Source organism: Oncorhynchus mykiss, chromosome 17 (assembly GCF_013265735.2).
Source record: "Oncorhynchus mykiss isolate Arlee chromosome 17, USDA_OmykA_1.1, whole genome shotgun sequence".
In the NCBI taxonomy this organism is placed as follows: Eukaryota; Metazoa; Chordata; class Actinopteri; order Salmoniformes; family Salmonidae; genus Oncorhynchus; species Oncorhynchus mykiss.
The window spans coordinates 66839947-66864779 of NC_048581.1; the positions used below are offsets into that span (position 1 = coordinate 66839947).

A 24833-nucleotide genomic window follows, 5' to 3' on the forward strand; every position below is an offset into this window, starting at 1 on the left:
GAGTGGGTTTTATTAATGTAGTGCAAGGGTCTAAAGTGTTACATTAGCCATTGCTGATATGTATTTTATATTGCTTTGTCACCATAACATACAGAGCTGGCCTGTAGTGGGTGGTTATAGAGTATTGTAGAGATAGCAGTAGGTCAGAATCCCCAGTCAAAGTAGCCATTGAGGAAAGTACTGTCTTTACTATGACCATTGTCAGTGTATTTTTTTTAGACACATCACATTATGATGATGCTATTTCAAGCCTGCTGTTTCTAACTCACATTTCTGTCCCTGCATCTTATTTCAATGCATACCTCTGTGCATTGTAAAGTACAATGTTATTTTTATGTCATCTATCAGTAAAACTTTGCATTCATGGGGATTTAGGATATACTGTTGTTAAAAAAAAGAATGTACACTGTTTGGTGTTGGCGGGGAAATGAAATAAAATGGGGGATTGCCTTTAGCTTGAGTCTTTGTACTCCTTAGGAGATGTAGCCTATCATGTTTAATTATACATATTACAATGTTTGATGTGCATGTAATTGCACCCACGTCATGCCACGTCATTTTGATGCATGCCAGCAAAGCCACTACACAACACTAAACAATACATTAATTGCACTATAATGGTGACAAATGGTGCCCACAAGCGGTTAGGGCCTACATAAAGCTGTTTCAACAGGAGTGCTTTCTTTTCAGCACCATGGAGTGAATCCTTCAAACTGCTACATTTGGCTAATCAGCAGATCCTTGTCTGGCAGCAAAACAGTTCATTCAGCATCATTTACTGCCTTTTTAAAAAACATAGCTGATATGTCTGACCTGCTTAAACAAATGTGGTTTCTACTGACAATTGAGATGCAATCTGTAATTTTGAGAAAGCTAAAACTTTTGTTCAGCATTTTTTAAATGTAGAGCGACAGAATTCAGAACATATATTGTTTTTCCAGTATTTTCCCTGTATACCAAGTCAGAACTGTAGGATGAATAAAGGGGGCATATAAGCAGTAAATGAAATCTCGTACAATATTCAATGATGATTTCTCTAAAACAGGCTAGTATAGGCTACATGTGCACCATCAAGTCAGAACAGTAGCCTAAGTTATGAGGGGGAAAGGGATGAAATTATTAGGGTGAGGCACATGGGCTACTAACACCTTACTACACAACATACACTTATTTATTTCTTAGCTACAGTATACAGTTGAAGTCGGAAGTTTACATACACTTAGGTTGGAGTCATTAAAACTCATTTTTCAACCACTCCACAAATTTCTTGTTAACAAACTATAGCTTTGGCAAGTTGGTTAGGACATATACTTTGTGCATGACACAAGTAATTTTTCCAAAAATTGTTGACAGACAGATTATTTCACTTATAATTAACTATCACAATTCCAGTAGGTCAGAAGTTCACATACACTAAGTTGACTGTGTCTTTAAACAGCTTGGAAAATTCCAGAAAATTATGTCAAGGCTTTAGAAGATTCTGATAGGCTAATTGACATAATTTGAGTCAATTGGAGGTGTACTTGTGGATGTATTTCAAGGCCTACCTTCAAACTCAGTGCCTCTTTGCTTGACATCATGGGAAAATCAAAAGAAATCAGCCAAGACATCAGGGGAAAAAAATGGTAGACCTCATGTCTGGTTCATCCTTGGGAACAATTTCCAAATGCCTTAAGTTACCACTTTCATCTGTACAAACAATAGTACGCAACTATAAACACCATGGGACCACGCAGCCATCATACCGCTCAGGAAGGAGACGCGTTCGGTCTCCTAGAGATGAACGTACTCCGGTGTGAAAAGTGCAAATCAATCCCAGAACAACAGCAAAGGACCTTGTGAAGATGCTGGAGGAAACGGGTACAAAAGTATCTATATCCACTGTAACAACGAGTCCTATATCGACATAAGCTGAAAGGCCCCACAGCAAGGAAAAAGCCACTGCTCCAAAACCGCCATAAAAAAGCCAGACTACGGTTTGCAAAGATTGTACTTTTTGGAGAAATGTCCTCTGGTCTGATGAAACAAAAACCGAACTGTTTGGCCATAATGACTGTCTGGAGGAAAAAAGGGGGAGGCTTGCAAGCAGAAGAACACCATCCCAACCGTGAAGCACAGGGGTGGTTGCATCATGTTGTGGGGGTACTTTGCTGCAAGAGGGACTGGTGCACTTCACAAAATAGATGTCATCATGAGTAAAGAAATGTATGTGGATATATTGAAGCAACATCTCAAGACATCAGGAAGTTAAAGCTTGGACGCAAATGGGTCTTCCAAATGGACAATGACCCCAAGCATACTTCCGAAGTTGTGGCAAAATGGCTTAAGGAAAACAATCAAGGTATTGGAGTGGCCGTTACAAAGCCCTGACCTCAATCCCATAGAAAATTATTCACCCAATTTATTGTGGGAAGCTTGTGGAAGGCTACCCGAAACGTTTGACCCAAGTTAAACAATTTTAAAAGCAATGCTATCAAATACTAATTGAGTGTGTCAAATTCTGCTGAAATAAATCACTCTCTTCTGACATTTCACATTCTTAAAATAAAGTGGTCCTAACTGACCTAAAACAGGGATTTTTTACTAGGATTAAATGTAAAAAAGTGTATGTAAACTTCTGAATTCAACTGTATTATATGACTAGTTAAGCCCATTTGTACTCCTGAACATATTTAGGTATGCCATAACAGTGGTTGAATAATTATTGACTCAAGATTTTTTGAAAATGTATTTGGCTAAGGTGTATAAACTTTCCGACTTCAACTGTACATACCTCCCTGGCATATTACATAATTAATGCAGCAGCATATAATACATTTTTGGACTCGTTGTGCTGTGCTCACTTGAACAGGAAGGTGGTACAGCGGTCCATCTTGTGGGCACATTTTGTCATGAACCTTTTCATCAAAGTCTGGCATTCTCTGGATTTATCGTGCTTTCAAAACAACAGGGAACCCGGAAAAAAACAAGATTGAAACATGTCGGTGATCTTCAGGTCGGAGCTCTAGAAAGAGGCCCGAGCTCCCGAGTTGGATGACCGTTCAAAACGTATTTTTCCAGTCTGAGTTCCCACTTGTCTTTAACTCACTGAAGTCTGAGATTTCCAAGTTGTTTTTAACACAGCAGAAGTTATGCTGGATTGATAGCATGGCGAATTGTATTCAACCTTTTCTAGCCCATGGTGTTGCCTGTGAATGTTTATCCATTTAAACTAGGAAAAGAGACCCTTATACCCTGACTTGAAGCACACACCCTCCACCGAATAGCAGGGAAAGCACAATATGGATTGCTTTGCAACACTTGCAGTTAGCCACTGCTTCCTTCCAAACCAGTTATTATTGAAATTTCCAAATTGTTGTGTAATGTTTATGTCCAAGTTTTATCTATAATTTCTCTTCATATGACAAGGCTTGAAAATGATTTGCCAGTAGATTGTCAAAGTGATTCAAGATGATGTATATCTAGCTTGCTAGCTAAGATTTTGAAAGTTAGATGTTGACATGATCAGTCCAATGAAAGTTATGGTAGATATCACGTGATATGACGCCATTTTATCTGTGGGCATTTTTTTTTTAGCTAAACAGGTAGGGGAACAGTTGACTACACATCCTCTAACAGTTCCTACATTTGTCACAATTAAAATCAATCAGGTTAAGTGGGAAAATCCGTAATTGTGCAAAAGACGAAGGACATCATAAACTTCATAAAGAGAAACGATGTACACTACACATTTGATCAGTCAGAAATAGAATTTCTCGATTCAGACATGACAGCGCTACTCTGATTGGCTAGGGATGTCTTCTCCTTAGCGCTAAATGGCTATTCACAGACTCGCCCCTCCTTGCCTCCAGTAAGTTTCATTATGGAAATTAAAGGTGTGTTTACAAAACTTGTTTCTTTGAAATATGAACAAGTAGGATTTTAAAACAGCTTCACAGTCTAAATCTTAAGAGTAAATCATTTAAATTATTCTTCTGATGCAACACTATCACATACTGTGACAATTTAGACGCAATGATGGTAATAACGATGGTGGGCTCCCTATCGGATATTGGTACGGCCTGAATCCTCTAAACTCGCGATACAAGTAACCAGTAGGCTACATTCTCAAGATATCAGACAGTTTCGATGTATCTTATCAGTTCTTGATACATTATATCGCTGGCAGTAGTGTGTTATTATTAGATTGCCCTTTCTCTCTACATATTTTCCATTGAAACATGCTGCGTGTGAGATCAGCATTGTGTCATTCTTGGAGGGGGTATGTAATTTCACATGAACATACACGAGACCAACTTACCTTAGCTTTGACTTTTCGTAACCTAATGTCATTTGCATTATTCCGGTAGTTGATAGTCGATTTCTGACTTATGATTGTTGCTTAACCAGAACGTTTTTTTCCACACTACAATTGGCCAATTAGGACAATTACAAATAAACTGCAAATTAAAGGCAATAATGCTGAATGTGTTATGTAATGATTTAAGAAATGTTTTCCTTGCCAGCCACCAGACCCTTTCAACGCGAGCTAAATGAGTTTAAATAAGTTCTTCATTATTTTGTTTCTTCTGGTTAACATTCCAAGGCGCGTGCGTGAAGGTAACAGTTCACAGAAGTGCACATTCATTCAACAAGCAGCATTGTGACATGACTTGAGCTAAAACATGTGGTTAGTTAAAAGCCTGAAGTGGGACTGGTGTTCTGCAAGAAATGGACTCAAGACACCTTGATATGGGCAAGCCAGCTGCATGAATTTCTACTCATGTTTGTTTATGCAGTAACCCCAATTAAAACATTATAGGAATCTTGAGTCTCGTTCGAGGTCTACGGTGGTGAAGATCAATAAACATTTATAAAGGTTGTCTTTTGTACACCAGATCACCCATTGACAGATAATTATCTGTGTAAATATGGGAAGGCTAATACTTTCATTGAGTTCATATGTGTGCATCTGTTTGTCAGGGCAGAGGAATTTAAGTTTAATTTTAAATATTTGAATACCAGCCCCTGTCTCCCCTGTTTGAAACTCTGACCTTCACTGACTGTTTAGTTTGGCGGTGTTGTAACTTTTCCACATAACTTTTAAATTGACACTTCACCCTGACTCACAGAGAGGAGTGTATAAATAAGAAAAAAAGCCTTATTGCAATTGTTTGCTTGCTGCTATAGGGAGTCTCGGCCAGAATAACTGATGTGAAATTACCTCTAGTAAATGACTTATTCCAGCTGACAGTAAAGCCTTATTCAGGTCCAAAGCATTGTGCCTGGTTTATACAATGTGAGGATTTGGACTTGCCTCAAAATAAACTTGAATGGCATTCATTCCTATCCATCAACATATTAAAACAAAGCTGTATAAAGGGTTAAGAGAATGAATGGCCAGTAGGCTACCTCAAGTATAGGGCTATAACACATTGATGAACACATTTTTCAGGATGAGACACATTCCATCCAGAAATCTGATACTATGTGGAAATATCTACTGCATGCATATGTCTGTCTTCACTTGATGTGCATTGGTCCTAGCATGTGTGTCTGCTTGTGTGCAGTTTCAGGACCTTCCCCTGTGCAGCTGTTGAGGTGAAGAATGAGCCCATCCTGGGATTCAACGAGGGCAGTCCAGAGAGGGCCGAGCTGCAGAAGGTACACACACAATCATACATGCACACACTCTCAAGCAACATCCACCTGCACCATTCAGTATATGCCCTTCGTGACCTACAACAAGGTCATCTCTCTAAAAGGTGAGACACAATAATAGTGTGTGTGTGTGATAGGCCCTGGATGACCTGAAGGGGAAGACAGAGGAGATTCCCTGTGTGGTTGGGGATGAACATGTGTGGACCAAAGACATCAGATACCAGCTATCAGTGAGTAGAGTCAACAGCATGTCCCTAATCTGAGCAAACTATTGCTCCATGCTGCCTGCAAATATGGGAGCCTGGAGACTGAAGCGCTCACTTCTCACTCACACTGCTGCTCAGATACACAGCATACTGTCTAATCCAAACCGAAGCATTCAAGGCCTGTCAAGTTAACCCAACGGTATTACAGTCATTTACAGTTTATCAGCTGTGTGTTTTCTTCGGTTTCTGATAAGATCCATTGGCTATCATAAACTAACATGCTACTTTGCTGGAGGCCTGCCTGTTATTTCTACCTTTTGATAAAGACCAGTACCACACTCTTTTTACATTTTATTTCCTGAAGGTATTATAACTGATTGTAATTTTATTTTCAAAGCCCTTCAACCACTCACACAAACTGGCCAAGTTTTGCTATGCTGACAAGGTAAACTAAGACTACAATTCTTCTGTTTTTATGTGTCAGACATTTTCCAAGATTTACATGACATGACTGGATGGTGTTACCTCGGTATGATTGATACAGGACCTGCTCAACCAAGCTATCTTAGCCTCTGTGGCGGCGAGGAGAGAATGGGACCTGAAACCCATCCAGGACCGAGCCCAGGTCCTCTTTAAGGCTGCCGACATCATCAGTGGACCTAAGAGAGCTGAGATTCTGGCCAAGACCATGATAGGCCAGGTACAGTGAACTATTTAGCCTACATGGGGTTTTCATAGTCTTACTGTATATTTGTGGTATTGTTGAATATCACCAAGGGGATCTCCTCTGTTTGAATTGAGTGATATTCATCCCCTCTGCTTTCTATTTCATTATTTTCTAGGGCAAAACTGTGGTGCAGGCAGAGATTGATGCGGCTGCAGAGCTAATAGACTTCTTCCGGTTCAATGCGAAGCACGCTGTTGAACTGGAGAGCCAGCAGCCCCTGGACAGTGATGGTAGCACCAACACCATGCTCTACCGTGGGCTGGAGGTGAGCACTCACTGGTCCTAGCATTATCTGTTCAATTGAATAATAGTCAGTCACAGACAACCTGTATACTTGGGGATATGTTGGGATTGATTTCTGGAACTCTTATATTCCAGGACTTTTTATGTCAACACTTTTATTTCCCCTTTAACTATAGGGTTTTGTAGCTGCTGTCGCCCCATTTAACTTCACTGCAATTGGTGGAAACCTAGCGGGTACACCTGCTCTCATGGTAAGTCCCCTCCTACTAACAACAATACAAACATTTCCTTATAGTTGTTATTTACTTCACATTAAGTTCCTCGTGTGTCTTGTTGGTTATAGTCTGAATTGAACTGGACTTTCTTTGTTTGCCCTGGCTCTGTGTTTGTCAGGGTAATGTAGTTCTGTGGAAGCCTAGCGACACAGCCATGTCAGCTAGCTACGCCGTATACAATGTTCTGCGGGAGTCAGGGTTACCCCCCAACATCATCCAGTTTGTGCCAGCCGACGGACCAGTGTTTGGAGACACCATCACTTCCTCTGAACATCTGGCTGGCATCAACTTTACCGGCAGTGTCCCGTATGTGTCCCTCTGTATACTTTTATGTATATTAACCTGAAACTGTCTGCCACTTTTCATTTAGACCAGTTTCACATAATGTGTGATAACCCCTGTATTTTCTTAACAACCCATTCATCTTTTTCAGTACCTTCAAGCGCCTGTGGAAACAAGTGGCCCAGAACCTGGATATCTACAAGAACTTCCCTCGGGTGGGAGGAGGTGGGTTGGAGCAACACCGCCACACACTAGCTGTACAGCCCGTACACCGCCAGGCACTAGCTGTACAGCCCGTACACCGCCAGGCACTAGCTGTACAGCCCGTACACCGCCAGGCACTAGCTGTACAGCCCCGTACACCGCCAGGCACTAGCCGTACACTGCCAGGCGCTAGCTGTAGACCGCCAGGCGCTAGCTGTACAGCCCATACACCGCAACACACTAGCTGTTTAATTAGCTGTACATTGAACATTACATGGGAATATCATCTTTATTCTTATGCCTATGTTGGGGTGTGAATGTTAAAACACTTCAACAAAATTGGGATCGTTATATGTTTTTTGTTCTTAGCCAATTCATTGATGATAGGCCCTGCTTTACTTAATTTCAGAGACATTGCAAGCCTTGATATTGCGATACAACATTCCATTGTGAGATACAGCTTTTGATTGCCAATAGTTAGGCCAAGTGCACGATTCTGACTCCGTTTGCCTGGTAGTCGAGCTGCCTATACTGTGCCTGTCCTCTTTCTCTTCACCCCTCGCTAGCTCGCTATGAAAGATGCAAGTGTTTGTGTTCTCGGAACTACGGCAACTAATCACTCTCCTCCGTTCCAAAAATTCTGAACCTTAGGAGGCGAAGGTCAAGTCACGTGTTGTCCGAAACATGACTTGCCAAGCCGCACTTAACACCAGCTCGCTTAACCCAGAAGCCAGCTGCACCAATGTGTTGGAGGAAACACTGTTCAACTGACAACCAAAGTCAACCTGCAGGTGCCCGGCCTGCCACAAGGAGTCACTAGAGCGCGATGAGCAAAGTAAAGCCCCCCCCGGCCAATAGTGCGCCGCCCTATGGGACTCCCGGTCATGGCCGTTTGTGACACAAACTAGGATCGAACACCAGGCTGTAGTGACGCCGCAACACTGCGATGCAGTGCCTTAGACCACTGCGATGCAGTGCCTTAGACCACTGCGATGCAGTGCCTTAGACCACTGCGATGCAGTGCCTTAGACCTCTGCGCCACTCGGGAAGGCCTATAATTATGGTTTTATTAGCTGTTTAAATTGTCAATTTTTCACATCCCTAACCTATATCACTCTTTACACATTGCTTCACTGACGTTCTCATCTGTCATGTCTTTCAGAATGTGGCGGTAAGAACTTCCACTTTGTGCATAAGTCTGCGGATGTGCGGAGTGTGGTGACTGGGACCATCCGCTCTGCGTTTGAGTACGGAGGGCAGAAGTGCTCAGCCTGCTCCAGGATGTATGTACCAGACTCCCTGTGGCCCCAGATCAAACAGGGGCTCCTGGACATCCACAAGCAGCTCAAAGTTGGAGACGTGAGTGTGCAACTGACCTTAGCTCTGAGGACTGTCAGATTCATCAGTGACTGGCACTAGGGTTATTTTGGTGGGAATAGATACAGCCAGTTGAGTTGTTCTGCTGTAGCAGTTCTTTAAAACCGTTGAAGTTTGTACTGTAAGTGTTCATTCGATGTCAGGTTGTTGTTAAGTGTCTTTCTGTCTCCCCTGTCTAGCCTGTGGAGGACTGGAGTACATTCTTCTCTGCTGTGATTGATGACAAGGTACAGTACTGTGACATTTTCACCACACTGGATGCTTGACTAGAACCAGCTTTATTACTTCTGAACAAGATTAATGTTTATATTTTCAAAATTATTTATTCTTCTTTTAGTCCTTTGCTCGGATTAAGAAGTGGTTGGACCATGCCAAGTCATCCCCTAAGTTGAACATAATTGCTGGAGGCCACTGTGATGACAAGAAGGGTTACTTTGTGGAGCCGACCATCATTGAGAGCACAGACCCACAGGAAGCCATCATGGCCGAGGTAAGACTTGATATTGTAGATCACTTCATTCCCCATCACTGTTAGCCTATGGAACTTCATAATGTGACTGTTATGGACCCGATTAGACAACCTACTGTGATACTATACTTGTTGTGTGTAGGGGCCCTATGCTTGCCTAATTGTTCTGTAACCTGACTAGACAGGTGCATTACTGTGAAAGTATGAATGTGCGGGTTGGGTGTGGTTGTGCCTGGGAACAGAGTGTTTGCTTACTGGGGATCTGGGTGGACAGTTCCAGCGTGACTGGTCGGGCCAGCACAAGGGGGTCGTTGATGTAAGGTTGGTGATTTAAAAACTCCAAAAGGGCATGTCAAACGGAAGATCCAAAAGCTCTGTTGGTCGGTAGATAACCCTCGTTTAGCTGATTAGCTTGGTAATCCCCCCACCTGTGCACACACCACAGACTTCTTACGCATACCGGAGCTTTGTTGAATGTCCCAGAGTGCCACTTTCCCCAAGGGGTGGGATGTGTAACTGTGGCCTGACTGTGTGCTGACTGACTGGCCTACCACACATACCTACTACATAACATTTCCAGTTGAAAGATCTCAGAATAAACATCTGAGAACCATGTGTTCTCACTTCTTTGAACCAACCTGCCAGAGTTATACCAGACAAACATACCGAACATGTCAGAATTACTTGACAGACTCAGTTGGGTTTGAATTGCTGAAAATGACTGACTTGTTCAATTATCCTTGTCTAATAGATATTGCTGTCTTATGGAGAAAAGGAGCAGGATTATTTTATCAATTTTAACTGAGGCCAGCAGTCAGGCTGAGGGCTAAGTGCTTGGATTAATTTATATACATGTACAATGCCTTCAGAAGGTATTCATACCCCTTGACCTTTTCCACATTTTGTTGGTACAGCCTGAATTCAAAATTGATTAAATCGTTTTTTTCTCTCACCCATCTAGACACAATACCCCATAATGAAAAAGTGATTATTTTAAAAGAATGTTGCCAATTGATTGAAAATGAAATACAGGACTATCTAATTGACAGAAGTATTTGCACACCTAAATCAATACTTTGTAGAAGCAACTTTGACAGTGATTACAGCTGTGAGTCTTTCTGGGTAAGTCTCTAAGAGCTTTCCACACCTGGATTGTGCAACATTTGCCCATTAATTAATAACGTCACCATGCTCAAAGGGATATTCAATCATTTTTACCTATCTACCAATAGGTGCCCTTCTTTGCGAGGCATAAGAACAACCTCCATGGTCTTTGTGGTTGAATCGGTTTGAAATTCACTGCTCGACTGAGGAACCTTACAATTATCTGTATGTGTGGGGTGCAGAGATGAGGTAGTCATTCAAAAAAATAATTAAAACTCATTTTTCAACCACTCCACAAATTTCTTGTTAATAAACTATAGTTTCTGCAAGTTGGTTAGGACATCTACTTTGTGCAGGACACAAGTCATTTTTTCCAACAATTGTTTAGACAGATTATTTCACTTATAATTCAATGTATCACAATTCCAGTGGGTCAGAAGTTTACATACACTAAGTTGACTGTGCCTTTAAACAGCTTGGAAAATTCCAGGAAATTATGTCATAGGCTAATTGACATAATTTAAGTCAATTGGATGCATTTCAATGCTTACCTTCAAACTTAGTGCCTCTTTGCTTGACATCACGGGAGAATCAAAAGAATTCAGCCAAGGCCTCAGGAAAAAAAATGGTATACCTCCACATGTCTGGTTCATCCTTGGGAGCAATTTCCAAATGCCTGACGTTACCGCGCTCATCTGTACAAACAATAGTACGCAAGTATAAACACCATGGGACCAAGCAGCCTTCATACCGCTCAGGAAGGAGACGCGTTCCGTCTTCTAGAGGTGAAGTACTTTGGTGAGAAAAGTGCAAATCAATCCCAGAACAACAGCAAAGGACATTGTGACGATGCTGGAGGAAACGGATACTAAAGTATCTATATCCACAGTAAAACGAGTCCTATATCAACATAACCTAAAAGGCCACACAGCAAGGCAGAAGCCACTGCTCCAAAAACGCCATAAAAAAGCCAGACTATGGTTTACAATTGCACATGGGGACAAAGATCGTACTTTTTGGAGAAATATCCTCTGGTCAAAAATAGAACTGTACCATAATGCCCATTGTTATGTTTGGAGGAAAAAGGGGAGGCTTGCAAGCAGAAGAACACCATCTCAACTGTGAAGCGTGGGGGTGGTTGCATCATGTTGTGGGGGTGCTTTGCTGCAGGAGGGACTGGTGCACTTCACAAAATATGAGGAAAGAAATGTATGTGGATATATTGAAGCAACATCTCAAGAAATCAGTCAGGAACTTAAAGCTTGGTCGCAAATGGGTATTCCAAATGGACAGTGACCCCAAGCATACTTCCAAAGTTGTGGCAAAATGGCCATCACAAAGCCCTGACCTCAATCCTATAGAAAATTTGTGGGCAGAACTGAAAAAGTGAGTGCGAGCAAGGAGGCCTACATACCTGACTCAGTTACCAGCTCTGGGGGCCGAAATTCACCCAACTTATTGTGGGAAGCTTGTGGAAGGCTACTCGAAACATTTTACCCAAGTTAAACAATTAAAAGGCAATGTTACCAAATACTAATTGAGTGTATGTAAACTTCTGACCCACTGGGAATATGATGAAAGAAATAAAAGCTGAAATAAATCATTCTCTCTACTGAGTTTTTAAATGTATTTGGCTAAAGTGTAATGTAAACTTCTGAATTCAGCTGTATAATGTGACTAGTTAAGCACATTTTTACTCCTGAACATAGTTAGGTATGCCATAAGAGGTTGAATAATTATTGACTCAAGAAATTTCAGCTTTTCGTTTTTAATTAAGGTAATTCATAATTAAGGTAGGTCAATTAATATAGGAATGTATAACTAACTTTCTTATAACTCTGTTCTTGATGAACGTCCTGTAGGAAATCTTTGGCCCAGTTCTGTCTGTCTATGTTTACCCTGAGAACAACTACAAGGAGGTTCTAAACCTTATAGACAACACATCACCATACGCCCTGACAGGAGCGGTCTTCGCTCTTGACAAGTAAGTTAGAACACTCCATCTGTTTTTTTATGGTGTGGCATCATTTTACTGTGAAAGGGTTGCTTGCTCCATGAAGACTGAACGTAATATAGTTATCCCTGTAACTTTTCAGATAATTTATTGTGGATGCCAACCACGCCTACTATGATCTGCTCATTGTTAATAGATTTGACTTTACACAGAAATTGACACTTGTCAAGAAAACGTCCTAATCCTTTAATCATATTTGTTCCAGGAATGTTGTAGATGAGGCAGCTAAGGCCTTGAGGAACGCTGCAGGAAATTACTACGTGAATGACAAGTCCACCGGCTCGATTGTCGCCCAGCAGCCATTTGGTGGCGCCAGAGCTTCAGGTAAAATGACCCACACACCACTCCAAAGCTTTGATATTCATTTGACTGTCAACAGTTCTATGAAGCAGGACTTTTCATGACTCCTGATGAGCTCTCTGTGTCTGACATAATGCCTTCTGCCGACATCATTTTTATTAATACGAAATAGGATGAATATAAGCACTTATAACAGCTAAAACGTGAACATTCTTGTCTGCATAGGTACCAATGACAAACCTGGTGGTCCTCACTACGTCCTGCGATGGACATCCCCACAGGTGGTCAAGGCCACCCACGTCCCGCTCAGAGAATGGAAGTACCCATACATGGGTTAAAAAGACAGTACTGTACCCCCTCCCTAACCATTTGGCCCTCATCCAATCCTAGCTTTGTAGAGGAATCTGTCTGATTTTTGTCCTATCCCTTTCTCCAGTCAAGACTGACAATGAAATGAAGAGGGGAAACCCTCTCCTTACTCGTCCAAGTTTTAGTCCTTTTTAGCCCATACAAGCCTGCACTGAAGCTAGACACAAGTACAAATGTAATTTTTAGCTCAGGGTTTCCCCAACCTGGTCCTTGGGACCCCAAGGGCTGCACGTTTTTGTCCTAGCACTACACCGTTGATTCAAATAATCAACTAATCAAGCTTTGATTATTTGAAATCAACTGTGTAGTGTTACGGCAAAAACCAAAACATGCACCCCTTGAGGTCCCGAGGACCGAGTTGGAGAAATGCTCTATTAGCTGTTCTAAATTAAAAGGGGGAGCAAAGGCGCCCCTCTCTGGCACTTCATGAGATCAGCAGGAGCTGAGCCAGATCAGATGGCCTGCTAGCTGTACAGAAGAATGGCACTATGAAACGTCCCATGGATCCACAGACAGTACCAGTCAAAAGTTTGGACACACCTACTCATTCAAGGGTTTTTATTCATTTTTTAAAACTATTTTCTACATTGTAGAATAATAGTGAAGACTTCAACACTATGAAATAACACACATGGAATCATGTAGTAAGCAAAAAAATGTTTAACAAAGTAAAATATATTTTAAGTCATTCAAAATAGCCACCCTTTGGCTTGATGACCGCTTTACACACTCTTGGCATTCTCTCAACCAGCTTCATGAGGAATGATTTTTCAACAGTCTTGAAGGAGTTCAAACATGTGCTGAGCACTTGTTGGCTGCTCTTCCTTCACTCTGCGGTCCAACTCATCCCAAACCATCTCAATTGGGTTGAGGTTGGGTGATTGTGGCGCCTAGTCATCTGATGCAGCACCATCACTCTCCTTCTTGGTCAAATAGCCCTTACACAGCCTGGAGGTGTGTTTTGAGTCATTGTCCTGTTAAAAAACAAATGATAGTTCCACTAATCGCAAACCAGATAGCATGGCGTATCACTGCAGAATGCTGTGGTAGCCACGCTGATTAAGTGTGCCTTGAATTCTAAATAAATCACTGAGCAAAGCACTATCACACCACCTCCATGCTTCACGGTGGGAACCACACACGAGGAGATCATCCGTTCACCTACTCTGCGTCTCACAAAGACAAGGTGGGTAGAACCAAAAATCTCAAATTTGGACTCATCAGACCAGAGGACAGATATCCACCGTTCTAATGTCCATTGCTTGGGTTTCTTGGCCCACGCAAGTCTCTTCTTCTTATTGGTGTCCCTTAGTAGTGGTTTCTTAGCAGCAATTCGGCCATGAAGGCCTGATGTTGAAATATGCCTGTTACTTGAACTCTGTGAAGCATTTATTTGGGCTGCAATTTCTGAGGCTGTTAACTCTAATGAACTTATCCTCTGCAGCAGAAGTAACTCTGGGTCTTCCTTTCCTGTGGCAGTCCTCATGAGAGCCTGTTTCATCATATCGCTTGGTGGTTATTGTGACTGTACTTTATTGAAAGTTATTGAAATTTTCCAGATTGACTGACCTTGAAGTAAAAATGGACTGTTGTTTCTCTTTGGTTATTTGAGCTGTTCTTGCCATAATATGGACTTGGTCTTGTACCAAATAGGGCTATCTTCTGTGTACCACCCCTACCTTGTCACAACACAACTGATTGGCTCAAACGCATTAAGAAGGAAAGAAATTCCACAAATGAACTTTTAACGCACACCTGTTAATTGGAATGCATTCCAGGTGAAAAATATATTTTGATTTGTTTTACACTTTTGGTTTCTACATGATTCCATATGTGTTATTTCATAGTAATGATGTCTTCTGTTATTCTACAATGTAGAAAAGTGATGATAAAGAAAAAGCCTTGAATGAGTACTTGTGTCCAAACTTTTGACTGGTACTGTAGTTAAACTTTTTGGTCTACCATAGATTCTACAGAGATTTACTATTAGTTCTAATTAATCAGTCTTCTGTTTTTAATTAAATGACTGCTGTATCTGAGCCTCCGTTTCTGACCATCTCAGTACTGACTGGTCCTGAGGCTGTTAAGTTTTCCACATGTCCTGCTGTATTTGTATTATACAAAACTAACTATATATTATAAGTATTAGCTGACCATCTGCCATGACAAAAACAATAACCCAACGTTTCAATAATATTTCATGACTGCTACGGTACAAGTATCAAAACCCAATGTTTATCATTTTAGGTTTTCTGTTCCCTATGATTGTAAAAAAGAGGATGGCTTTTACCAAAAAAAGTCCTTACTAACCATCCTTCTTAACCTATATTCAGTAAACATGGTTGTGTGTATCGAAACTGCAATAATGTGGTTTTCCTCACTGTGTTTTGGTTTGCTGTGTTATCACACTGTAATACTCAACCCCCTGCCTGACTGTCTCTGATAGGAAGGTGATGCACTTGTTACACTTGAGCTATGGCTTGGCCTACAGTATCTGGCTATGAGGGTGCCATTGCCTTTTTACTTAAACCCTGCTTTGCCATCTAATCAGGTTTATTTCAGTAACAGCACACTAACTGTTGATTTCAAATTTTACTGAGTGTTTGTCCATTTAAAAAAAAAAAATATATGCTTCAACTGCATATGATTGCTCAGTCTAAATCTCAATTTCATGTCATCTTGCTTTTAAAACAAAAGTTGAGGATATATTTTCATAAATGTGTTTTCTGTTAAATGTTAATATAAATTATTTGTCGTCTAATGTGCCTGTATTGGCAATATTAGGGATTTACCTTAATTGAATTAGCATTATTATACATTTTCATAATTTCAGAAATGATATTAAACTTGTTTTTAATGTCTTTTTGTTTCTGAATGTGGCTTGCTTGACCATTTCTTGTTGTTAATGAGACTGACACATTTTTAAGTTGGTGTTCCTTCAGTTTCTTTAACCAATTTGACGAGTTGAAATGAATGTGACCAGTGGGAAATGGGCACACTGTTCCACACTGAGGTGTCAAAGTACAAATCTGAGGTTTTTACTGCCTGTTGTTGGAGTGTGTCCCAGCACACTACCTTGTCACACCCACTGTGGTGTCTTTAGTGTCACACTCCTGTCATATCAAAGTCAGATGTGAGGAGACCTCATTACTGGTCCTCTGGCATACACTCCCATTGTTCAAAGTGTTAGAGACACACTTCTACACACAAGGCCAAGCGTCAGTGCTATAAGTGTAGACATGGGAACTGCCTGCCTGCCACACCAAAACATTAAGGACACCTGCTCTTTTCATGACATAGACTAACCATAGACCAACCCTTCAATCAGTGTAGATGAAGGGAGGTAGACAGGTTAAAGATTGATCTTTAAGCCTTGACAAATGGATTGTGTACTGTATGTGTGCCAATCAGAATGGGAATGGGAAAAACAACATATTGAAGTACCTTTGAACCGGGTATGATGGTAGGTGCCAAGCGCACCGGTTTAGGTCAAGAACTGCAACACTGCTGGGTTTTTCATGCTCAACAGTTTCACATGTCTATCAAGAATGGTCCACCAACCAAAAGACATCCAGCCAACTTGACACAACAGTGGGAAGCATTGGAGTCAACATGGGCCAGTATCCCTGTGGAATGCTTTCAACACCTTGTAGAGTCCATTCGTGCCCTAACGAATTGGGTCTTTTCTGAGGGCAAAGGGGGAGGGGTGCAACTCAATATTAGTAAGGTGTTCCTAATGTTTTGTACATTCAGTGTATAGGCCTACAGAACCTGCTCTCTTTTTATACTCAACTTTCTCATCACAACTTATTCCACTGTTTATGAATTCTAATGAGATCAGACAACCAGAGCCATTGTGCAGGTGTAGGCAGTGGTGCTGATTACCTAGAGGGAAATAGAAAGAAACGGATCGTATCCATCATCTAAACAAACCAAATGTTTTAAGCTCTTCACAAAGCACATTTGCAACTCATTAGTTGAACATTTCCAAACCATCTGTACTGGACTACAAATGAAGTGTTGACCTACTATTCATATTGAAAGAAGTCTGAAGTATAATCATGTCAAAATTATTCAGGACAAATCCTGGGTACTTTATGGTGTCATTACAAAATTACGCCAAGTATTCCAGGGGCTGATCTAATTTGTGATACATACTGAAGTGGAAGGCATTGTTATGCAGATTTATGGAATAACATTATGTCTGTTATGCAGCACAATTGGGAGAGCTCAATGTGTGATGCTTCAAATAAATCCCCATCACCCTTTGAATTATATGATGTCCATTCTTCCCTTCAATGATCAGTAGGCCTATTAATATTCACTGGTCATATCCAACTGTTTATGGTATTGTTGTACATTTCAGGTTTATGCCATATTCACATGGAGATTTTTATCAGATTCCTTTTTTTACCTTATGGCCTCATACCAGCAATAAAATGCCATTCGTGGGATTGAGAATGTTGGAGCGAAATTCGACACACACTTCTAATTGACAGTTCTGAATGGTGCGACTGTGGGAAAGAAGCTCAGGTTGCAGGTTAGGTAGGGCTTTCCGGAGGCGGCTGTGGGAAAGAAGCTCAGGTTGCAGGTTAGGTAGGGCTTTCCGGAGGCGGCTGTGGGAAAGAAGCTCAGGTTGCAGGTTAGGTAGGGCTTTCCGGAGGCGGCTGTGGGAAAGAAGCTCAGGTTGCAGGTTTAGATAGGGCTTTCCGGAGGCGGCTGTGCTAGCTTTTGTGTTCTAAACAGCAGCTGTACCATTCAATTTGAAAATGTTTACTCAACAAACTCGAGTCATTAATGCCTTCATTCTCCCGCCCAAAAGCAACCTTCTGTCGCTTCTGGAGTGACAACACATTTAGAGGTTCTTCTGGTCGGGTTATATTAGAAAAATAGACCACTGCAAACAAAAACCACGAAATTACCGGGGAGTAATTAATGCCCTCAGCTCTTAAAAAGAATGAGCTTTACACAATATAAGATTAGGATTTTCAGTAGAAAATGCGGAGACCACCTATAGATTTGCATGGCTTCATTTACCCAATTCATTATCTAAAGTATTACTAGGTCTAAATAATTGTGTAGGCCTATTGGTAGATCATTTTGTAATAATGTAACATTGTCTTTTCATTCCATGACGTCAAATCACATACCTGGCCCTCAGGTGTCACTTTATTGTATGTGCTCTGCTGAGTTGTAGCCTAAGTGTTGTGTCTACAAAGCATGGTTAGACTATACAATAGTTAGAGATTCATACATAAATTGTCATTTCATTTATTTATTGGGAATATTGCCACATCAATGTGATAGACAATGTTCCAATCACAGTTTGTTTCAGGACAAATTACAATTCAGCAACATAGGGCTGAGGTATTTTCCCAGAAATAGATACACCAATATATTATAATAATATATTTTACAATATGTAAAAACATTTTACTTCGCAATTGTAAAGTTAATAATACATGCACAATAGAGGATATTCTACACAGAAGAATAACAATAATTGTATATTTTACGAACAAAAGATAAAATTGTATAGGGAAGAATAATTTCCAACAAGAAGAGAGCATACAGGGAGGGTCGTGCTAGACCAAAATATTATCTGGTTTTGACATCGAAAGTTTAATTACTGAAAGTCTCCAGATAGGCTATGAGCATCACCAGGGTCTCCACATGGGCCCTCTTCCACCTGGGGTGACACGTTTCGGAGTGCTGCTGTTGTGAGGGACCGTTGCGCGGTTTGGACTCAGCACGACTCTATCACCGAGTTTCTGAGCGCGATGGAAGTGATTAAGAAGCTTCTGTTGTGAGCCAGTCGGCTGGTTTTTCGCTGAGAGGAAGCGCAGCGTCTCCTCCAGGCAGCGGGTGAATCCCTCCGCGTAGCTTTGGACAGGTGACGCTACGTTGAATGAAGCAGCAGGGCGCATGCTGTTGTCTTTCAGGTAAACCACAGCTGTCTCGAGAATGTCAGCCTTTTCCAGTTTCGAGTTGGGTTGGTGTGCTTTAAGTTCGGTTTTGAGGAGTGTCTTGAGCTGTTCGATGCTGCTGTTAATGCGGTCTCGGCGCATCTTTTCCACCACTGGTTTTCTAAGCTGGAGAAAATAAAGGATCTGATTAGTTTAATTGTATTTTTAAAATCATGTTAAAATTCAAACATAACGTATTAAATTGATGAAGATAGAGGTAGCCTATTTGTACTTACTTTGATTTTATCTTTCGTGGTCATCACCATGTCGCAAATATTGACAGGAGCCATTGCTGTCGGTCAGTTGTTTGTTCTTGGTAGATAGTCGTCGGATGTTAGAACTGTGGTTTGTCCATCTCGACAGGGCTTCTGTATTTATACACTCATCACACTGTAAACCCGTGTGGGTCTCAGTTTGACAGGAGTTTCACACACTTGCTGGCCAATCAGGAACGCAGACAGTACAATGAAGAGGCTTCAATTACTTCATGCTAAATTGACTGTCTATTGCCTCAGGACAATGAGCGTGTCCCAAGGGAACAGGTGGAGCGTGCAATAAAAGAGTGCTGTGAAGTAGTTGACTCTGTTGCTTGCAACTGCATTCCAAGATGCTGCATCATTCTCATGAAAGACTCAGACCAAAAGGCGGGAAAACAAGTCCTGAATAAGTGAATGGTCACCCAGAAGATTATTCAGTATCAAGGGACCTTACTGCTTTTTCGCGCATTTTTTTTGATAAATCAGTTATTTTGATGAATTCATTCAACCTTACAACATATTTCAAATGCGCATATTATTAGGATTCTAATAGCAACTCTTATAAGGCCTACTATTGTATTACAATAAAAATATTTACAACAGTATTATAATAAATATAGGCTTATAATTATGTTATTCTAAAACTATTATTATTATTATTGTTCTTCATCTTATTGTTGTTGTTGTTATATTGCTATATTGTATTTACTTCTCCACCATGGCCTTTTTTTTGCCTTTACCTCCCTTATCTCACCTCATTTGCTCAGATCGTATATAGACTCATTTTTCTACTGTATTATTGACTGTATGTTTGTTTTATTCCATGTGTAACTCTGTGTTGTTGTATGTGTCGAACTGCTTTGCTTTATCTTGGCCAGGTCGCAATTGTAAATGAGAACTTGTTCTCAACTTGCCTACCTGGTTAAATAAAGGTGAAATAAAATTAAAATAAATTGTTATTATTTTTACTATTATTATATGTCTGTTGTCACTGTAAGGATATTTTTTTCGATATAGGATATACAGAAACAGTCTGATAGCTTATGTGAACCTTTGTAAACTACTATTTTCTCTTAGTTCATTTTTTTTTTAGCAATCGGTCAACAATGTATCAACATAATATTTTTCCATATGGCCCCTTGGGAATTAGATGCCTCATTGAGGACCGTGAGTAATGCGGTATTGAGAAAGGCACACTTCCATTGTTGCTCTGTTGAAAGTGTGCTGTGGGAAAGTTGGAACAACACAGTCTACAGGATTAGTTTTTGAAGAGAGGAGCAGCTGGCTTCTGTGCGCGGGAAACCTCTGTCAGCTCGGGTGAATTTAACAAGACCTGTTTCCCCCAAATGATTTATAAATCCACTAGAATACTATTTGGGTGCACTGCGTTGAAGCCACCGTGCCGCCATCTTGGCACTCCCCCACCATTGTAAAAACATATTTGGGAAGTTATAGAAATGCATTTATTAATGTCTACATTAATTTTTGTCACATTTATTATGTTACAGACAACTTCATGTATACTTTTAAATTATATTATGTCATCTGTCTGTCTGTCTGTCTGTCTGTCTGTCTGTCTGTCTGTCTGTCTGTCTCTGTCTGTCTATAAACATTTTCCTTAAAGTATAATTACTTGTGTTACTGTCCCCACAACAACAAAACATATTTTAATACATTTAATTTTGCCCCTGAAACATTTAGTTGAAACACTGTAAAATTCCATTAATTTCTATGGAGGACTGCCCCTACTGGAATGTCAATATGGCCGACAGGTGGCTTCAAAGCCTCTCAATGGCCAATACATAGCATGGCAATCCAGGGTTTATATGCATTTATATGCATCTTTTTCATCTAAGGCACTGCATCGTAGTGCATCTGGTTCGATCCCGGGCTGTATCACAACCGGCCATGATCGGGAGTCCCATAGGGCGGCGCACAATTGGCCCAGCATCATCCAGGTTAGGGCAAGGTTTGGCCTGGGTATGCTGTCATTGTAAATAAGAATTTGTTCTTAACTGACTTGCCTAGTTAAATAAAGATAAAATAAATAAATACAAAATTATGTAGACACACCTTCAAATTAGTGGATTTGGCTATTTCAGCCACATCCATTGCAGATAAGTGTATAAAATCGAGCACACTCCATAGACAAACACTGGATGGCCTTACTGAAGAGCTCAGTGACATTCAACGTGGCACCTTCATACAGTAGGATGCCACCTTTCCAACAAGTGCTGTTATTGTGAAGTGGAAACTTCTAGGAACAATAATGGCTTAGTCGCAAAGTGGTAGGCCACACAAGCTCACAGAATAGGACAGTTCCAAACTGGCTCTGGAGGCAACGTCAGCACAAGAACTGTAGTGTACAGCCTTTGCTGACGTAAGGGCATTCATACTTCTTTCTCAGAGCTGTTGAGCAGAGCTGTTGTGAAGGAAGTTGTCAAGGAAGTGAATTTATGTTTATACAGGACCTCCCGCCCCCACCTACCATCAACCAATTAATGTCTAAGCCGAGCTATATCAATCAAATGTATTTATAAAGCCCTTTTATCATCAGCCGATATCACAAAGTGCTATACAGAAACCCAGCCTAAAACCTCAAACAGCAAGCACTGTTACAAAATTTAGGAGGCGTACGGCTATGCAGTACAGAGCTCAATTTGGCCTCTGCATGGATCCAGAACCTCCACAGTTGCGTCACACCATCCAATGTCTGATCACATTTTCAGATCAAACATAAAAGATGCTGCATGGTCAATCTGATGTCTGAATTAGCCGTACAGCGTTTACGGGGATATGGCCTCTGCAGAAGTCAGGGCATTCATACTTCTTGCACTTCGAGGAGCAGCACAGAGCTGTTGAGCAGAGTTGCTGTGAAGGAAGTTGTCAAGGAAGTGAGTTTGTGTTTATACAGGACCCCTTGCCCTCACCTACCATCAACCAATCATGTAAATGTGGAGCTATTTTTACAAAATTTGGGTGGCGCACAGCGATGCAGTACGGAGGTCATTTTGGCTTCTGTATGCCTCCGGAGGCTCCGCCATTTTTGGATCAAGCATAAATTCGCTTTAAAGTGGCTCTTAGGGCATCAGTCCGGTTGGGCAACAACTGTGGAATGTTAGAATTTCAATGCAATTTTCATTGGTATTGTTAACGTCCACAAAATTCCCCAGATAATAAAGACTTGTTTATTTTCAATGGGAAAAGTGTGCAGCAACAATTGCTGGCAACATTGCTCAGCAACATTGCCTAAAAAATTGCCAATGTATCATGGCCTTAAGTGTGTGTGTATGCCTATACTGTATAATATAATGTAGCTAGAAAACAACATGCTGAATCAATAGCCTGTCTACTTCAAAAATAGTTGGGTGCCGCTGAATCCTCTTAGATCTTCTATAAAAATGAAATGGACAGCCCTCCAGCCATGTTTTTTATTCACCCTGTTTCTGTGTATTTTTCTATCTTCAGGATTACTGGAGATTGTGAGATTGTCTTAACCAGCCTTGTGTCTCCCAGATGTAGCCCTCTTTCTCTCCCGCCGAACTGGGCCATGTAAAAGAGCATAATGCATTCCTGGCTGTTTTGCTGAACCAGGCTTTGACTCTGGGTGCCCCTACGAGGGCACAGCTCTCTCACAAAGAGAGGGGCAGGTGCTTGGCGTCACGCGCCTCATCAAGTAGGGGGGTATCCTTGTGACTTGAACCACACAGGGAACCTGGGAAATGCCTGACCTCTCTTTATACCAGAGAAATCCCCCTTGATGTGTGCGCCGGTCTATGGCATTCCATGGACATGAAATTCACAGTAAAGGCGTGCAGCGGACAAAGCCACTTGAAGCGGGAAATTGTGCTATTGTCAAATGTACGCCTTCTGTCTTAATCAAGGCCTCTTTTAGTATTGTCACTGGGGCAGTGTGTTGGTGGCCAGTTATAAGAGGTATTAACACACGCACACATAATACATCATCCTCTAGCTCTGCAATGTACCACAGAAGGTTATTTCCATTAACTTGACCTGGAGTGTACAGGTTCAATATTTTGAAGGTATCATTGGATTGTGTATTTACTTTATGTTCATGTGTTTATTCCAACAAATAACAAACAGCTAACATTTCATTGGCTTCACATCATGATAGCAGTCACAAGTCTTATTTTTATTCCAGTATGATCTACCTGTTACTTCCTCTAGGTGTGTGGAGTTTGTGAGAGGCCTGGGTTCCCCCAGCAGAGGTCCAGATGGTCTATTGAGGTCCAGGCATAATGAGGGTGTATGGATCAGTGGTGGCCGCAGCCCTGAATGGGGGCTTAAGTGTGGGAAAGAGGGGCAGGTCTGAGCTCTCACACATTCCTCACTGGAGAGGGAGAGGGCTTTGGCTGAACACAGAGGCATCTGGATTCAAAGCCATGGAGACTGTTTGGCGTGTGTGCATGTTTGTGTGTGTGTGTGTGTGTGTGTGTGTGTGTGTGTGTGTGTGTGTGTGTGTGTGTGTGTGTGTGTGTGTGTGTGTGTGTGTGTGTGTGTGTGTGTGTGTGTGTGTGTGTGTGTGTGGGTGTGGGTGGAGGGGCTCATAATGAAGCCATCACTTTTTCTTCGTAAATAGATGGAATGTACACATTGGAATGTGTTCATACTCAAATGATGGGTTTTCATCTGCATAGTCATGTCTCACTTAGAAATGTGTCATAAATTATTTTATTTTTTTCAACCTTTATTTAACTAGGCAAGTCAGTTAAGAATAAACTATTTTTATAATGACAGCCTACCAGGGACCAGCAACCTTTCAGTTACTGGCCCAACACTCTAACCACTAGGCTACCTGCCGCCCCATCTTTAAAATGGAAAAGACGGACCAGAGAGGATTTCCCTCCAAAAGACCCTTGCCATCTGTCTCTTTACACACATATTAGCATGGCTATTTATAAAGCACATCAAGCATTGACCAAAAACTAAAACTTTTTGTCCATTTATTTTAGAACAACCATTTGAGTCAAGTGTCTAGTAAGTTATTGAAGTATGTAGACATATACAAATTCTATTGACTATTCAGGAGTGATAGGAGAAACACTATTTAGTAATAGCCTCTGAAATGATGTGTGATGTTTGTAGGTTGATTTGTATTGTCATGAATCTTGTTCTGAAGGCAGAACTGAGTGATTCCTCCTTAGATAGGCCAGCTGCAAAGTCAACATTGTCTATATTGTAAAAATTAATGGAAACAAAAACATACATTTTAGGTTGGGGTTAGGCATTAGGGTAAACGGTGTGGTTAAGATTGTATTACTTTATGACTGTGCTAGCTAGTGACCACTGCAGAGTTGCCTCCATGACGAAAAACGCTAACCTATGTGATGTTCACTGTATTGTACTGTTTGGAGGCTTCAGTGGGAGCAGATGTTTGAC

The 24833-nt window shown here is 41.1% G+C and overlaps 2 protein-coding genes across 2 annotated transcripts; one reads left to right on the forward strand and one right to left on the reverse strand.

Annotated features, from left to right (window-relative positions):
* The first annotated feature begins 4074 nt into the window (after positions 1-4074).
* On the forward strand, positions 4075-13685 carry aldh4a1 (aldehyde dehydrogenase 4 family, member A1). The gene is made up of 15 exons (XM_021569451.2): positions 4075-4261; positions 5550-5643; positions 5778-5870; positions 6244-6291; positions 6391-6546; positions 6689-6838; positions 6993-7067; positions 7210-7397; positions 7525-7598; positions 8740-8936; positions 9134-9181; positions 9292-9444; positions 12390-12511; positions 12747-12865; positions 13067-13685. Exons 1-15 carry the CDS (start codon positions 4221-4223, stop codon positions 13177-13179), a joined length of 1671 nt encoding a protein of 556 aa, XP_021425126.2. The 5' UTR covers positions 4075-4220; the 3' UTR covers positions 13180-13685.
* Positions 13686-18466: 4781 nt separating this feature from the next.
* Positions 18467-19556, reverse strand: LOC110494428 (transcription factor HES-5-like). Its single transcript, XM_021569452.2, has 2 exons — positions 19413-19556; positions 18467-19302 (listed from the first exon to the last, which is right to left on the reverse strand). The coding sequence occupies exons 1-2, from the start codon at positions 19464-19466 to the stop codon at positions 18868-18870; spliced, it is 489 nt and encodes a 162-aa protein (XP_021425127.1). The 5' UTR covers positions 19467-19556; the 3' UTR covers positions 18467-18867.
* Between the last annotated feature and the right edge of the window lie 5277 nt (positions 19557-24833).

Excerpts from the sequence above, each read along its gene's own strand:
- aldh4a1 (XM_021569451.2), top strand. The coding sequence starts at position 4,221 with ATGCTGCGTGTGAGATCAGCATTGTGTCATTCTTGGAGGGG. Across the intron at positions 8,937-9,133 it reads AGCAGCTCAAAGTTGGAGAC|CCTGTGGAGGACTGGAGTAC; the intron begins GTGAGTGTGCAA and ends TCCCCTGTCTAG. Across the intron at positions 12,866-13,066 it reads TGGTGGCGCCAGAGCTTCAG|GTACCAATGACAAACCTGGT; the intron begins GTAAAATGACCC and ends TTGTCTGCATAG.
- LOC110494428 (XM_021569452.2), bottom strand. The coding sequence starts at position 19,466 with ATGGCTCCTGTCAATATTTGCGACATGGTGATGACCACGAAAGATAAA. Across the intron at positions 19,303-19,412 it reads CCACGAAAGATAAAATCAAA|CTTAGAAAACCAGTGGTGGA; the intron begins GTAAGTACAAAT and ends TATTTTCTCCAG.